Below are 15,032 nucleotides of genomic sequence, written 5' to 3'. Positions count from 1 at the left end.
TTACTAAATGAAATCTCATTTAATCACATTATAATAAGATGTCATTATTCTCTCTCTTATAATAATTTGTTTAATTTTAAGGAATTAATTAATCTGTATCGGTATACAATTAATTAACTTTTCAATTAAGGGAATTGTCCTTTAGGTGTGACCTCAAGGGATCAACTGATCACCACCGTCGCACGACAGTAATGTCAAACTCTAGCCAGCCAATCATTACCGATATGTGTGGACCAGTTGACTATATATGTAATGTATCATCCCTTCCGTATTCTTGGTATGAGATTTAATAATGATATTTAAATCATGTGATCGCACTATTGTTGAGGACACATTTCCCAACAATCTCCCACTTGTCCTCGACAAGTGTGCGTCACCAATTCTCTTGTCCTATTACTATCTCCCACTCAATGCAAGGTGTCTTTCGGGTCGTACTTGCAAGTGATCATATCGAGAGTGGTTTCCTCGATCTGGAGAATAACTGATTGACCAGATTTATCTATCATAGATACCTTCCGAGCGTGGCCACGCATTTCCAGTTCATTACTCCTCGAGTGGCCCTGAGATATTGTTTTAACCCTGACAAGGGGGTGGAAAATTCCTATCGCACTTATTCCCTTCGACTAGCCACAGCCATCATAACCCAAAATATGCCCATTTGACCGCATTTACGAAGGTTTTAACCCTTGTGACTCGTTGTGTGAACCATTTGTCCTTGTTCTTTATTCCTTGTGACTCGTTGTTTAAACACTTTGTCCTTGTTTTTTAGTCCTTGTGACTCGTTGTGTAAACCATTTGTCCTTGTAATTGTGACTTGTTGTGTGTACCAATTTTCCTTGTTCATTAGTCCTTGTGATTCGCTGTTTTGAACCGTTTGTCCTTGTTCATTAGTCCTTGTGACTCGTTGTGTAAACTATTTGTCCTTGTTCATTAGTCCTTGTGACTCGTTGTGTGAACTATTTGTCCTTGTTCTTTAGTCCTTGTGACTTGTTGTTTAAACCATTTGCCCTTGTTTATTAGTCCTTGTGACTCGTTGTGTAAACCATTTGTCCTTGTTATTGTGACTTGTGTGTGAACTATTTTTCCTTGTTCGTTAGTCCTTGTGACTCGTTGTATGAACCATTTGTCCTTGTTCATTAGTCCTTGTTACTCGTTGTGTAAACTATTTTTCCTTGTTCATTAGTCCTTGTGACTCGTTGTGTGAACCATTTGTCCTTGTTCATTAATCCTTGTGACTCGTTGTGTAAACTATTTGTCCTTGTTCATTAGTCCTTGTGACTCGTTGTGTAAACTATTTGTCCTTGTTCTTTAGTCCTTGTGACTTGTTGTTTAAACCATTTGCCCTTGTTTATTAGTCCTTGTGACTCGTTGTGTAAACCATTTGTCCTTGTTATGGTGACTTGTTGTGTTAACTATTTTTCCTTGTTCATTAGTCCTTGTGACTCGTTGTGTGAACCATTTGTCCTTGTTCATTAGTCCTTGTGACTCGTTGTGTAAACTATTTGTCCTTGTTCATTAGTCCTTGTGACTCGTTGTGTGAACTATTAGTCCTTGTTCTTTAGTCCTTCTCGTTATGTGAATAATTTGTCCTTGTAAATTAGTCCTTGTGGCTCGTTGTTTGAACCATTTGTCCTTTTTCATTAGTCATTGTGAGTCGTTGTGTGAATTATTTGTCCTTGTTCAGTAGTCCTTGTGACTCGTTGTGTGAATCATTTGTCCTTGTTAATTAGTCCTTGTGACTCGTTGTGGGAAACATTTGTCTTTGTTCATTAGTAATTGTGACTCGCTGTGTGAATCACTTGTTCAAGTTCATTAGTCATTGTGACTCGTTATGTGAATCATTTGTCCTTGTAAATTAGTCCTTGTGACTCGTTGTGTGAACCATTTTTTCTTGTTCATTAGTCATTGTGACTCGTTGTGTGAATCATTTGTCCTTGCTAATTAGTCCTTGTGACTCATTTTGTGAACCATTTGTCCTTGTTCATTTGTCATTGTGATTCGTTGTGTGAATTATTTGTTCTAGTTCATTTGTCCTTGTGACTCGTTGTGTGAACCATTTGTCCTTGTAGTTTTTTCCTTGTGACTCGTTGTGTGAATCATTTGTCCTTGTTAATTAGTCCTTGTGTCTCATAATGTGAATCATTTATCCTTGTTCATTAATCCTTGTGACTCATTATATAAACCATTTGTTTTTGTTCATTAGTCTATGACTCGTTATGTGAATCATTTGTTCTAGTTCATTACTTATTGTGACTCGTTGTGTGAATCATTTGTCCTAGTTCATTATCTTTGTGACTCGTTGTGTGAATCATTTGTCCTTGTCAATTAGTCCTTTTGACACATTGTGTGAATCATTTGTCCTTGTTAATTAGTCCTTGAATCGTTGTGTTAACCATTTGTCCTTGTGACTCGTTGTGTTAACCATTTGTCCCTGTTTATTAGTCATTGTGACTCGTTGTGGAATAATTTGTTCTAGTTCATTAGTCATTGTGACTCGTTGTGTGAATCATTTATACTTGTTCAATAATCCTTGTGACTCGTTTTGTGAAACATTTGTCCTTGTTCATTAGTAATTGTGACTCGTTGTGTGAATCACTTGTTCTAGTTCATTAGTCATTGTTACTCGTTATGTGAATCATTTGTCCTTGTAAATTAGTCCTTGTGGCTCGTTGTTTGAACCATTTGTCCTTTTTCATTAGTCATTGTGAGTCGTTGTGTGAATTATTTGTCCTTGTTCAGTAGTCCTTGTGACTCGTTGTGTGAATCATTTGTCCTTGTTAATTAGTCCTTGTGACTCGTTGTGGGAAACATTTGTCTTTGTTCATTAGTAATTGTGACTCGTTGTGTGAATCACTTGTTCAAGTTCATTAGTCATTGTGACTCGTTATGTGAATCATTTGTCCTTGTAAATTAGTCCTTGTGACTCGTTGTGTGAACCATTTTTTCTTGTTCATTAGTCAATTTGACTCGTTGGGTGAATCATTTGTCCTTGCTAATTAGTCCTTCTGACTCGTTTTGTGAACCATTTGTCCTTGTTCATTTGTCATTGTGATTCGTTGTGTGAATTATTTGTCCTAGTTCATTTGTCCTTTTGACTCGTTGTGTGAACCATTTGTCCTTGTAAATTTGTCCTTGTGACGCGTTGTATGAATCATTTGTCCTTGTTAATTAGTCCTTGTGACTCGTAATGTGAATCATTTATCCTTGTTCATTAATCCTTGTGACTCATTATATAAACCATTTGTTTTTGTTCATTAGTCTATGACTCGTTATGTGAATCATTTGTTGTAGTTCATTACTGATTGTGACTCGTTGTGTGAATCATTTGTCCTAGTTCATTAGTGATGCGTATACGAAGCGGAAGACTTAATTGTTTTGTTTTTGGGTTTTTGTTGTGCAAAAGATAAAGTGATGTAAAATAACTTGGACGAATTAGATTGAACAGATCGACCGTCTGTTTAGGATGAAAACTTGACAATCTGACAGTTTGTTTGTCTGTTCGTCTAAGTATTTTAAGATTAACACAGCAGAATATTAATTGAAATTGTTGAAAACGTGAAAAGTAACAAAGTAACCGGGATAGTATGGTGAATCTCGCTCTCCGCCTCGCAAGGTATGAACTCGAAACACTCAAATGATCAACCTCGCAAAGAAGATCTGAAAGCCAAAGCTCGCAAGCTTTAAAACTCGATTGTTCTTACACAGGGAACGATTTTTATTAAAACTCATAATCTGAAAAATAGGGTTACAACGAAGTCCTATTTATACTCCTACCTAGCTTGACTAATAAGCTATCTTCCCTAATCCTACTCGATGTCACAAATCTGACTCGAGATCTAATTCCTTAGCTTATACTCATTTCCTAAACTAACTAGGAAAGTTATTAAACTAATAATAATTAAAATACAACCAGATTTAAGGTATTCTAATTAAACTAAGATTAGGAAATAACAAGTTTTCCTAACTTGACTAGAATTAGGATATAAGCTAACCTTTCCTAATCTTATTCGAAATTAAATAAGCTAAACTAATTCCACACGATTTGGGAAACTAAGATAATCCTATTTGAACACAAAATACTTATTACCTAATATAATTAAACTAGGATATGACTCCTTTTGGTAAGAAGTCTCGACATCACTACCTTGGATGCCATGTAAACACGTGAACTTGCCTGAATCATACTTGAGCATTACGAGCAGTCTGTCGAGTGTTCAATAATCTTCATTTCGGCAGAATCATTTCCAATACTTCGTTTTACACATTGCTCCTGCATCATTCTCCCTTTCTTCAAAAAGAATCGACCCGATTCTTGGACCATCGGCCTCCGGATCAAAATGAACCATCCCATCTTAATCATTATAGTAGTGATTCTTATGCAGCTTATATGACTCTTTCTTTTGTTCTTAAACCTAGTCCCCTTGAACCATCGGTTTTTGCGTCTACTTCTTTTGTAGCTTTTAAACAATCTTTGCTTGTGCCTTCCACCCCACCTCCCTCCTTGCACAAAACCAGAAAATTCAAAATAGGTGCTAGTAAAACCACTGTGAGCAGCTCCCACATGAACCGAATTCGACAACAAACGGTATTGGCAACCCCCACCGTAGAGTTTCTTATCTATTGATACTTCGAGTGGTGATTGATACTTTTTGTTAAACAGAAAATCCGAACAATTACCAACATGCAACATTACCTTACCGAATACCAGATTAGCTTTGTTTGTTTCCATCTTGGACAGATTCAGTAGCACTTCTTGATCACGCATAAGTAGGTCATCAACAAAGCCCTCTTCCACCTTGTTCTCTACATCCTTATTCGAACAGTCCTTTGAACTATGCTGTTTCGACAAGATAAGGCATCTCCGAATCGACGATCACCTGCATCGTTCGTAACGTCTCCCCATCCTTTTGAATCTCATCAAAAGATTCAGCCTTTCCGTCATTAATCGGATCAGCTAGCAACTTAAGAGAGTCAATCTTTGTCTCGTCTTTCTTTACTCCACAAGATTGAATACGATCACGCTCCCACTTCTCGTATTTGGATGAAATCTGATCAATTCTCCTTGTTATGTCCTCCCATAACAATTTTTCCTCATATTCCTCCAACATCTTCAATGCTTGCCTGAGTTTTTTCCGACACATGTTGATGTAGATAAAAGACCACCCCAAGGACCGTCTTGGTTTAAGGAAATCAAGAGCCGAAGCTCTGATACCAATTTGATGTAAAATAACTTGGACGAATTAGATTGAACAGATCGACCGTCTGTTTAGGATGAAAACTTGACAATCTGACAGTTTGTTTGTCTGTTCGTCTAAGTATTTTAGGATTAACACAGCGGAATATTAATTGAAATTGTTGAAAACGTGAAAAGTAACAAAGTAACCGGGATAGTATGGTGAATCTCGCTCTCCGCCTCGCAAGGTATGAACTCGAAACACTCAAATGATCAACCTCGCAAAGAAGATCTGAAAGCCAAAGCTCGCAAGCTTTAAAACTCGATTGTTCTCACACAGGGAATGATTTTTATTAAAACTCATAATCTGAAAAATAGGGTTACAACGAAGTCCTATTTATACTCCTACCTAGCTTGACTAATAAGCTATCTTCCCTAATCCTACTCGATGTCACAAATCTGACTCGAGATCTAATTCCTTAGCTTATACTCCTTTCCTAAACTAACTAGGAAAGTTATTAAACTAATAATAATTAAAATACAACCAGATTTAAGGTATTCTAATTAAACTAAGATTAGGAAATAACAAGTTTTCCTAACTTGACTAGAATTAGGATATAAGCTAACCTTTCCTAATCTTATTCGAAATTAAATAAGCTAAACTAATTCCACACGATTTGGGAAACTAAGATAATCCTATTTGAACACAAAATACTTATTACCTAATATAATTAAACTAGGATATGACTCCTTTTGGTAAGAAGTCAAGACATCACTACCTTGGATGCCAAGTAAACACGTGAACTTGCCTGAATCATACTCGAGCATTCTGAACAGTCCTGTCGAGTGTTCAATAATCTTCATTTCGGCAGAATCATTTCCAATACTTCGTTTTACACATTGCTCCTGCATCATTGAAATTGTTGTAAAATAATGATCAACCGTCTGTTTAGGATGAAAACTTGACAATCTGAAAGTTTGTTTGTCTGTTCGTCTAAGTATTTTAGGATTAACACAGCGGAATATTAATTGAAATTGTTGAAAACGTGAAAAGTAACAAAGTAACCGGGATAGTATGGTGAATCTCGCTCTCCGCCTCGCAAGGTATGAACTCGAAACACTCAAATGATCAACCTCGCAAAGAAGATCTGAAAGCCAAAGCTCGCAAGCTTTAAAACTCGATTGTTCTTACACAGGGAACGATTTTTATTAAAACTCATAATCTGAAAAATAGGGTTACAACGAAGTCCTATTTATACTCCTACCTAGCTTGACTAATAAGCTATCTTCCCTAATCCTACTCGATGTCACAAATATGACTCGAGATCTAATTCCTTAGCTTATACTCCTTTCCTAAACTAACTAGGAAAGTTATTAAACTAATAATAATTAAAATACAACCAGATTTAAGGTATTCTAATTAAACTAAGATTAGGAAATAACAAGTTTTCCTAACTTGACTAGAATTAGGATATAAGCTAACCTTTCCTAATCTTATTCGAAATTAAATAAGCTAAACTAATTCCACACGATTTGGGAAACTAAGATAATCCTATTTGAACACAAAATACTTATTACCTAATATAATTAAACTAGGATATGACTCCTTTTGGTAAGAAGTCTCGACATCACTACCTTTGATGCCAAGTAAACACGTGAACTTGCCTGAATCATACTTGAGCATTCTGAACAGTCCTGTCGAGTGTTCAATAATCTTCATTTCGGCAGAATCATTTCCAATACTTCGTTTTACACATTGCTCCTGCATCATAAAGGATATTTGTTTCGATTCCTTGAGAAGAGATCGAAAACAATGGGATATTTGGTATCACTAGACCTATAGTGATAACAATGGGGAATTATTCGAAACGCGTCTAGCAATGCAACTTAAACTGCGGAGCACGTCCTTAGTTCAAGGCAAGACTCGAAATCATCGACTCTTTGAAAAAGATTGAAACAAACAAGTTTCTCTCTCTAAAAGGTTTTTACTTCAACTTGGATGATTACAAATGAGGGAGGCTAGGTCCTTATATAGGACAAAAGCTTTGGCCTCCAAGTAAACATTAAATGCTAGTTTGTAAGTTCTAGGATGATTAGATGCATAGAACTTACAACTTAGACTCTTTTGTCAAATGTTATTCAAACTATGTTGAAAAATGCAAAAAAATAAAATTGGGTTCTTCTCCCTTGGTGCCGCCACATTCGGCCCTCTCCCCTTGTTCCCATATGATTTTTCTTTTGTTCCCACACGGCATCAAGGGGTGTGCGGGTCTCGAGCTTCAACCGCACATAATACCTCTCTTTTACGCAAACCCATCCAATTTTCATGCATAAAAAATGTATTATTTGGGCCTGGTTTTGATTGGTGCTCTATGTCGAGCACAACTTCCTCCATGGGGTCCATATCCGCGTCATCTCCTCCTTCTTGAAAAGGAATTTGATGCAGGAGCATGTTCGGAACAAGCAAATGAGATCCTTATTAGTCGAAATGTAACTCAACTAGTAAAAGGATTTGAGCTTGGATCGAGTAATGTGTTGATGCTAAAATGGGAAGGCATGGGAGCTGCATAACACGGCTCTGGGGCTGCATATCACGGCTCCTAGGATGATTAGGATACACGGTTTCCTAAATCGTGTAGGAATAATAAGTTAGTTAATTACTATTTCTAATAAAGTTAGGAAAGCTAGATTTTCCTAATCCTAGTCAAATTAGAATACCCTAAATCTGATTGTATTCTAGTTTTTAGTATTTTAATTACTTTCCTAGTTAGTTTAGGAAAGGGGAATAATTTTCCTAGTTAGTTTAGGAAAGGGAACGATAGCTTAATTTCCAAGCTAGGGTTTGGGTCGAATTATGACCTCGTTTAGGAGTATATTAGGCCGTGTATGATCGGAGAAACACCATCGAATTTCCAGCAATAAAACTGTTTACATTTGTGAGCATTATTCCGATTAGGTTTGCGAGCTTAATCTTTAGATCTTCCTTGCGAGGTTGATTGCGTGAATCTGCGTTTGACACCTTGCGAGGTTAGGACTAGGAATTCACCATACTATCCGGTTACATCCTTAATCACGAAATATTCAGTCCAAACAAATCAATTTCCGCTGCAAATTTACTACTTGTCACGACATACACAATCACAGAATTAACAAACTCAAACGAACAGTTCAACGATCTGTTCATTCTCGTTTTTCCATCTTGTTTTACATCAAATTGGTTACCGCTAAGTTCGATTTATTCCTTAATAGATCTGTCTTGGGACGTTGCTAATCATGGTTAAAGACGGTGAAGAAGGTCCGAAAACATGGGAAGATGGTCATAACGAGCTGAAGTTGGAGATGGCTCAGATGGCTTATGTGTTAAAAAATATAGCAAGCATGTTGAAGGCTAAAGAGAAGAAAAAGAATCGGACACCCCATCCGAATCAAGAAGAGGACGAGACCAAAGATGAAGTCAAAAAATAAGAACGATGATGATCGGGGTTTAAAACTCGATATTCCTGACTTTGATGGCGAGATGGATCCGGAAAAATTTCTGGATTGGGTAAGACAAGTGACGGGGTTTTCGAGTATAAAGAATACGATGACAAGAAGCAATTTAAAGTTGCAATCTTGAAACTTACAAAGTATGCATCTTTATGGTACGAAAATCTGAAAAAACAAAGAAGAAAGGAAGGCAAAGACAAGATCGAATCTTGGATCAAATTAAAGAAGCACTTGATGAGGCGATTCCTGCCAAGGGATTATGAGCAAGATAACTACTTAAAGCTCCAATCTTTAGAGCAAGGAAGCATGTCGGTGACTGAATATATCAAGGAATTTGAGAAGATGTCAATTGTGTGCGATCTTGAGGAGAAAGAAGAGCTAAGGGTGGCGAGATTCATCAAGGGCCTAACACCCGCTATTTCAACGAAGGTAGAAATCCAGAATTACGATGGATTTAGCGATGTTTGCAGATTGGCGTTGAAATTTGAGAAGCATGATAAGGCACGAAAACCTTATACTTATTCCAAGGGACAAAATTCAGAACCAACTCATATTCCAGGCCGGCTCCTAGCAAGGCTAAAGAAACCCCGAAAGAAGAACCCAAGGACAAAGGAAAGGGTGTTGCCGAGCCAAAAGGGAGTTCTTTGAGGCGTTGTTTCAAGTGTCAAGGCTATGGTCATATAGCAAACGAGTGTCCTCAGAAACGAGCCCTAACAGCTCAAGAATTATGTGATATAATTCCAGTATTTGTCACGCCAGAAGATGAAACAGTTCAAGAGAATGTTGAAACTGATGGTGAAGGGATAGTCTACGATTTGGATCCGTTGAGTGAAGAGGAGTGTTTAGTCTGCGTAATTTACATATGGAAACGGGTTGGTGAGAATGAACAATGGGAGCAAATCTTCCATACTCGGTGCAAGGTACACCGTAAAATTTGCAATCTTATTATTGATAGTGGATCGTGTGCTAATGTAGTAGCAAGGGACCTTGTTGATGAACTGAAATTGCAAACTAAAGACCGAGTTAAACCATATAAATTACATTGGCTGAATGGGGAGAATGGGATCCAAGTTAAGAAACAGGCCTTAGTTTCGTTGAGTCTAGGACCCTATAATGATGAGGTGTGGTGCGATATAATTCCTATGAATGCATGCCACATTCTGTTGGGTAGGCCTTGGCAATTCGATAGAAAGGTTGAACATGACGGGAGAGCCAATGTGTATAGCGTGATGAAGGGTAATGTGAGATATAATCTGAAACCTATGTCACCTAATAAGATTAGAGAGTCTAAAACAAAGAAGGGGAGTATGTTTATGGAGGCTCGGGAGGTTGAAGAGGCTTTAGCTCGTGGAGAACGAACTTATGTGCTGCTGGTTCGTGAATTGGGGTCCGTTGGTGTGTGTGATGACCGTGGGGTACAGGAGTTGTTAGAAGAGTTCCGGGATGTGTTTCCGGATGAATTACCGGATGGGTTACCTCCTTTACGTGGTATTGAACACCAAATAGATCTGATTCCAGGAGCGGCATTGCCTAATAAACCGGCCTATCGCTGTAATCCAGAGGAAGCAAAGGAATTACAGAGACAAGTCCAAGAATTGATAGATAGGGGATATGTTCAAGAGAGCTTAAGTCCATGTGCGGTGCCTGCGTTATTAGTGCCAAAGAAGGAAGGGACTTGGAGAATGTGCATTGATAGTAGAGCGGTAAATAACATTACAATCAAATATCGCTTCCCTATGCCAAGACTTGATGATATGCTTGACGAACTTTCTGGTTCGAGTGTCTTTTCTAAACTGGATTTGAGGAGTGGCTACCATCAAATGAGGATTCGAGAAGAGGATGAGTGGAAGACCGCGTTTAAAACGAAGCAAGGGTTATATGAATGGCTTGTGATGCCGTTTGGATTATGCAATGCTCCTAGTTCGTTTATGAGGTTGATGAATGAAATGTTAAGGCCGTTCCTTAACAAATTTGTGGTGGTCTATCTTGAAGACATCCTGATTTATAGCAAAGATGAAGAGTCGCACAAACGACATTTGCGAGCTGTGTTTGAAGTTTTGCGAGATCAGAAGCTTTATGGTAAGTTGGAAAAATGTACTTTTATGGTCTCAAGTGTTGTCTTTCTTGGTTATATTGTGGGAAAAGACGGAGTAAGTATGGACCCATCCAAGGTCGATGCCATTCAAGCCTGGCCAGTTCCGAAATCAACTACAGAGGTGCGAAGCTTTCATGGTTTAGCATCATTTTATAGACGGTTCATCCAGGGTTTTAGCTCGATTGTGGCTCCAATTACAGAGCTAACCAAGAAGGGAGAGTTCGTGTGGACTAACAGCGCCCAAAAGGCGTTTGAAGAAGTGAAACGCAAGCTATGCTCGGACTGTTTTAGCACTAACCGATTTTAATAAATTGTTTGAAGTCGAGTGTGATGCAAGTGGTGTTGGGATTGGTGCCGTGTTAATACAAGAAAAGAGGCCTATTGCGTATTTCAAATGAGAAATTTAACGGTGCAAGGTTGAACTATTCAACCTATGACAAGGAGTTTTATGCAATCGTGAGAGCATTGGATCATTGGAGTCATTATCTGCGTCCGAAGCCGTTTATTTTACATTCTGATCACGAGGCTCTTAAACACATCCATGGACAGCAAAAGTTAAATCAAAGACATGCCAAATGGGTAGAATTCTTGCAATCATTCACGTTTTCTTCAAAATATAAGACGGGAAGTTCTAATATCGTGGCTGATGCATTATCATGAAGGCATTCATTGTTGATTGAGTTGGATGCAAGGATTCTTGGTTTCGAACATATCAAGGAACTGTACAAGTCTGATCTGGAATTTTCAAAGGAAATCATTGATCCGACGGGTTTGTATCTTGTTCGGGATGGCTATCTCTTCAAGGGTAATCGGCTATGCATTCCGAATGGGTCGATTAGAGAGTTGTTGGTACGAGAAGCTCATGGCGGGGCTATTCTTTGGACACTTTGGAGTTAATAAGACGAGTGACATCCTAAGTGAACACTTCTACTGGCCGAGAATGAATAAGGACGTGCAAGAGATTGTGGCGAAATGCGTGGTATGTCAAAAGGCTAAAAGCACGTTCACCAAGGGCTTGTATACACCTCTGCCCCTGCACATCTGTACAGCCATGGAATGAGGTAAGCATGGATTTTATCCTTGGTTTGCCGAGAACTCGGAGGGGTAAGGACTCGATTATGGTGGTAGTTGATCGATTCTCGAAGATGGCGCATTTTATTCCGTGTCACAAGACTGATGATGCAACTAAAGTGGCTGATTTGTACTATAGAGAGATCGTTCGATTACATGGAATACCTCTTACTATTGTTTCAGATCGAGATGTGAAGTTTCTTAGTTACTTCTGGAAAACGTTATGGCGTTTGATGGGGACTAAGCTTCTTTTCAAGACATCACACCATCCACAAACGGATGGTCGGACCGAGGTAACCAACCGTACTCTAGGGAGTCTATTGCGAGGATTGGTTAGTAACAAAGACAAAGGATTGGGATATCAAATTGGCGCATCTTTGAATTCGCTTATAATCGTACACCATCAATGACGACAGGATGAGCTCCATTCGAGATTGTCTATGGCGTGAATCCATACCTGCCAATCGATTTAGTGCCCATTCCAAAGAAAGATGTGTTAAGTTTTGAAGCCAAAGAAAGACAAGCTGCATTTCTCCGAGTATGTGAACAAGTTCGAGCTCAAATTGAGAAGGCAAATGCTAAATACAAAGAGAAGGCTAATAAACATCGAAAGCAGCCTGTTTTCAAGGAAGGTGATCTTGTGTGGTTACATTTGAGAAAGGAACGATTTCCGTCCAAAAGGAAGAATAAGTTGATGCATGAAAGAGCGGATGGTCCATTCAAGATCCTCGAATGTTATGGTTCTAACGCATACAAACTGGAGTTGCCGAGTGAATATGGTGGGGTGAGCGCGACATTCAATGTAGGCGACCTATCACCGTATCTAGAAGACGAGGATTTGAGGACAAATTCTCAAAAAGAAGGAGAGAATGATGCAGGAGCATGTTCGGAACAAGCAAATGAGATCCTTATTAGTCGAAATGTAACTCAACTAGTAAAAGGATTTGAGCTTGGGTCGAGTAATGTGTTGATGCTAAAATGGGAAGGCATGGGAGCTGCATAACACGGCTCTGGGGCTGCATATCACGGCTCCTAGGATGATTAGGATACACGGTTTCCTAAATCGTGTAGGAATAATAAGTTAGTTAATTACTATTTCTAATAAAGTTAGGAAAGCTAGATTTTCCTAATCCTAGTCAAATTAGAATACCCTAAATCTGATTGTATTCTAGTTTTTAGTATTTTAATTACTTTCCTAGTTAGTTTAGGAAAGGGGAATAATTTTCCTAGTTAGTTTAGGAAAGGGAACGATAGCTTAATTTCCAAGCTAGGGTTTGGGTCGAATTATGACCTCGTTTAGGAGTATATTAGGCCGTGTATGATCAGAGAAACACCATCGAATTTCCAGCAATAAAATTGTTTACATTTGTGAGCATTATTCTGATTAGGTTTGCGAGCTTAATCTTTAGATCTTCCTTGCGAGGTTGATTGCGTGAATCTGCGTTTGACACCTTGCGAGGTTAGGACTAGGAATTCACCATACTATCCGGTTACATCCTTAATCACGAAATATTCAGTCCAAACAAATCAATTTCCGCTGCAAATTTACTACTTGTCACGACATACACAATCACAGAATTAACAAACTCAAACGAACAGTTCAACGATCTGTTCATTCTCGTTTTTCCATACTGTTTTACATCAGAATTGCCCTCAATTCCTTGATTCCATCGTCGTCGATGTATGGAGATAGATCCCCGACGTTGAAAGTGGCGTGCGCTCCATATTCTCCGGGCAACTCGATTTTGTATGCGTTGTCGCCTACCTTTGATATTACCTTGTAGGGACCTTCTGCCCGCGGCATGAGTTTGTTTTTGCGTTTGTTTGGAAAACGCTCCTTCCTTAGGTGTAACCACACGAGGTCTCCTTCGCTGAAGGATCTTGGCTGGCGGGTTTTGTTTGCTTTGCGCTTGTATACTTCATTAATTTTCTCAATTCTTGCCCTGACTTGATCATGCAGCTTGATCATTGATTTCAATTTGGACTTCGCATCCTTGTGCATGATTTCATCCTTGGGTAGTGGAATGAGGTCTAGTGGCAAATATGGGTTTATACCATACACGACCTCGAATGGGGAGTGCTTTGTTGCATAAGTTGGGGAGCGGTTGTATGCGAACTCAGCGTGAGCGAGTTTCAAATCCCAATCTTTCTGAGTTTTGCTCACCAGACTTCGCAGCATTGTTCCCAGAGTGCGATTTGTGACCTCCGTTTGTCCGTCCGTCTGAGTTTGATGAGAAGTGCTGAACAAAAGCTTGGTTCCCACCCTTCTCCACAACGTTTTCCAGAAGTAGCTTAGGAACTTGGAATCTCGATCGGAGACGATTGTTCTTGGGATCCCGTGGAGTCGTAAGACTTCCCGAAAATACAAGTCCGCCACATTGCTGGCGTCGTCGGTCTTGTGACATGCGATAAAATGGGCCATCTTCGAGAATCGGTCGACTACTACCATGATCGCATCCTTACCTCTCTGTGTTCGCGGTAACGCCACAATAAAATCCATGGATATATCTTCCCAAGGTCGGCACGGGGTAGGCAAAGGTACATACTCCCCAGGTTGGAATTTGCTTTTGGCCATGTGACATGTGCTGCATTTTCGTACTATCGCTTGCACGTCTCCTTGTAATTGTGGCCAATAGAAATGTTCCTTGAGGATATCCATAGTTTTGTTTACTCCAAAATGTCCCCCAAGTCCACCTCCGTGGGCTTCTCGAATAAGGAGTTCTCGGATCGGGAGTTTTGGGACACAAAGTCTATTACCTTTGAAAAGGAAACCATCTTGAGTAATGAATTCATCATGAGTCCCGTTCTTGCAAATCTTGAAGACTTCCCCAAAGTCGGGGTCGTTCTCGTAGGATTCCTTTAATGCCTCGAATCCCAGTAATCGGACATCGAGTACCGTCAATAATGAGTATCGGCGTGAGAGAGCATCGGCCACCACATTACTTTTGCCAGTTTTGTATTTTGAGGAGAAATAGAAGGATTGTAAAAACTCCACCCACTTGGCATGCCTTGAGTTCAACTTTTGTTGCCCATTGATATGTTTTAACGATTCGTGGTCCGAATGCAGGATGAAATGACTTGGTCGGAGATAGTGACTCCAATGTTGTAGGGCCCTTACGATCGCATAGAATTCCTTGTCGTAAGTCGAGTAATTGAGCCTGGCCCCGTTCAGTTTCTCAGAGAAGTAAGCGATGGGTCGCTTTCCTT

The 15,032-nt window shown here is 39.2% G+C and overlaps 1 protein-coding gene across 1 annotated transcript; it reads left to right on the top strand.

The window, feature by feature from the left end:
• The first annotated feature begins 8,893 nt into the window (after positions 1-8,893).
• LOC141637712 (uncharacterized) lies at positions 8,894-11,061 on the top strand. Its single transcript, XM_074447159.1, has 3 exons — positions 8,894-9,135; positions 9,219-10,343; positions 10,581-11,061. Exons 1-3 carry the CDS (start codon positions 8,894-8,896, stop codon positions 11,059-11,061), a joined length of 1,848 nt encoding a protein of 615 aa, XP_074303260.1.
• Positions 11,062-15,032: the final 3,971 nt, after the last annotated feature.

This window comes from Silene latifolia, unplaced genomic scaffold (assembly GCF_048544455.1).
Source record: "Silene latifolia isolate original U9 population unplaced genomic scaffold, ASM4854445v1 scaffold_139, whole genome shotgun sequence".
Classification (NCBI taxonomy): domain Eukaryota; kingdom Viridiplantae; phylum Streptophyta; class Magnoliopsida; order Caryophyllales; family Caryophyllaceae; genus Silene; species Silene latifolia.
This window is presented reverse-complemented; position numbering and strand designations above follow the sequence as displayed.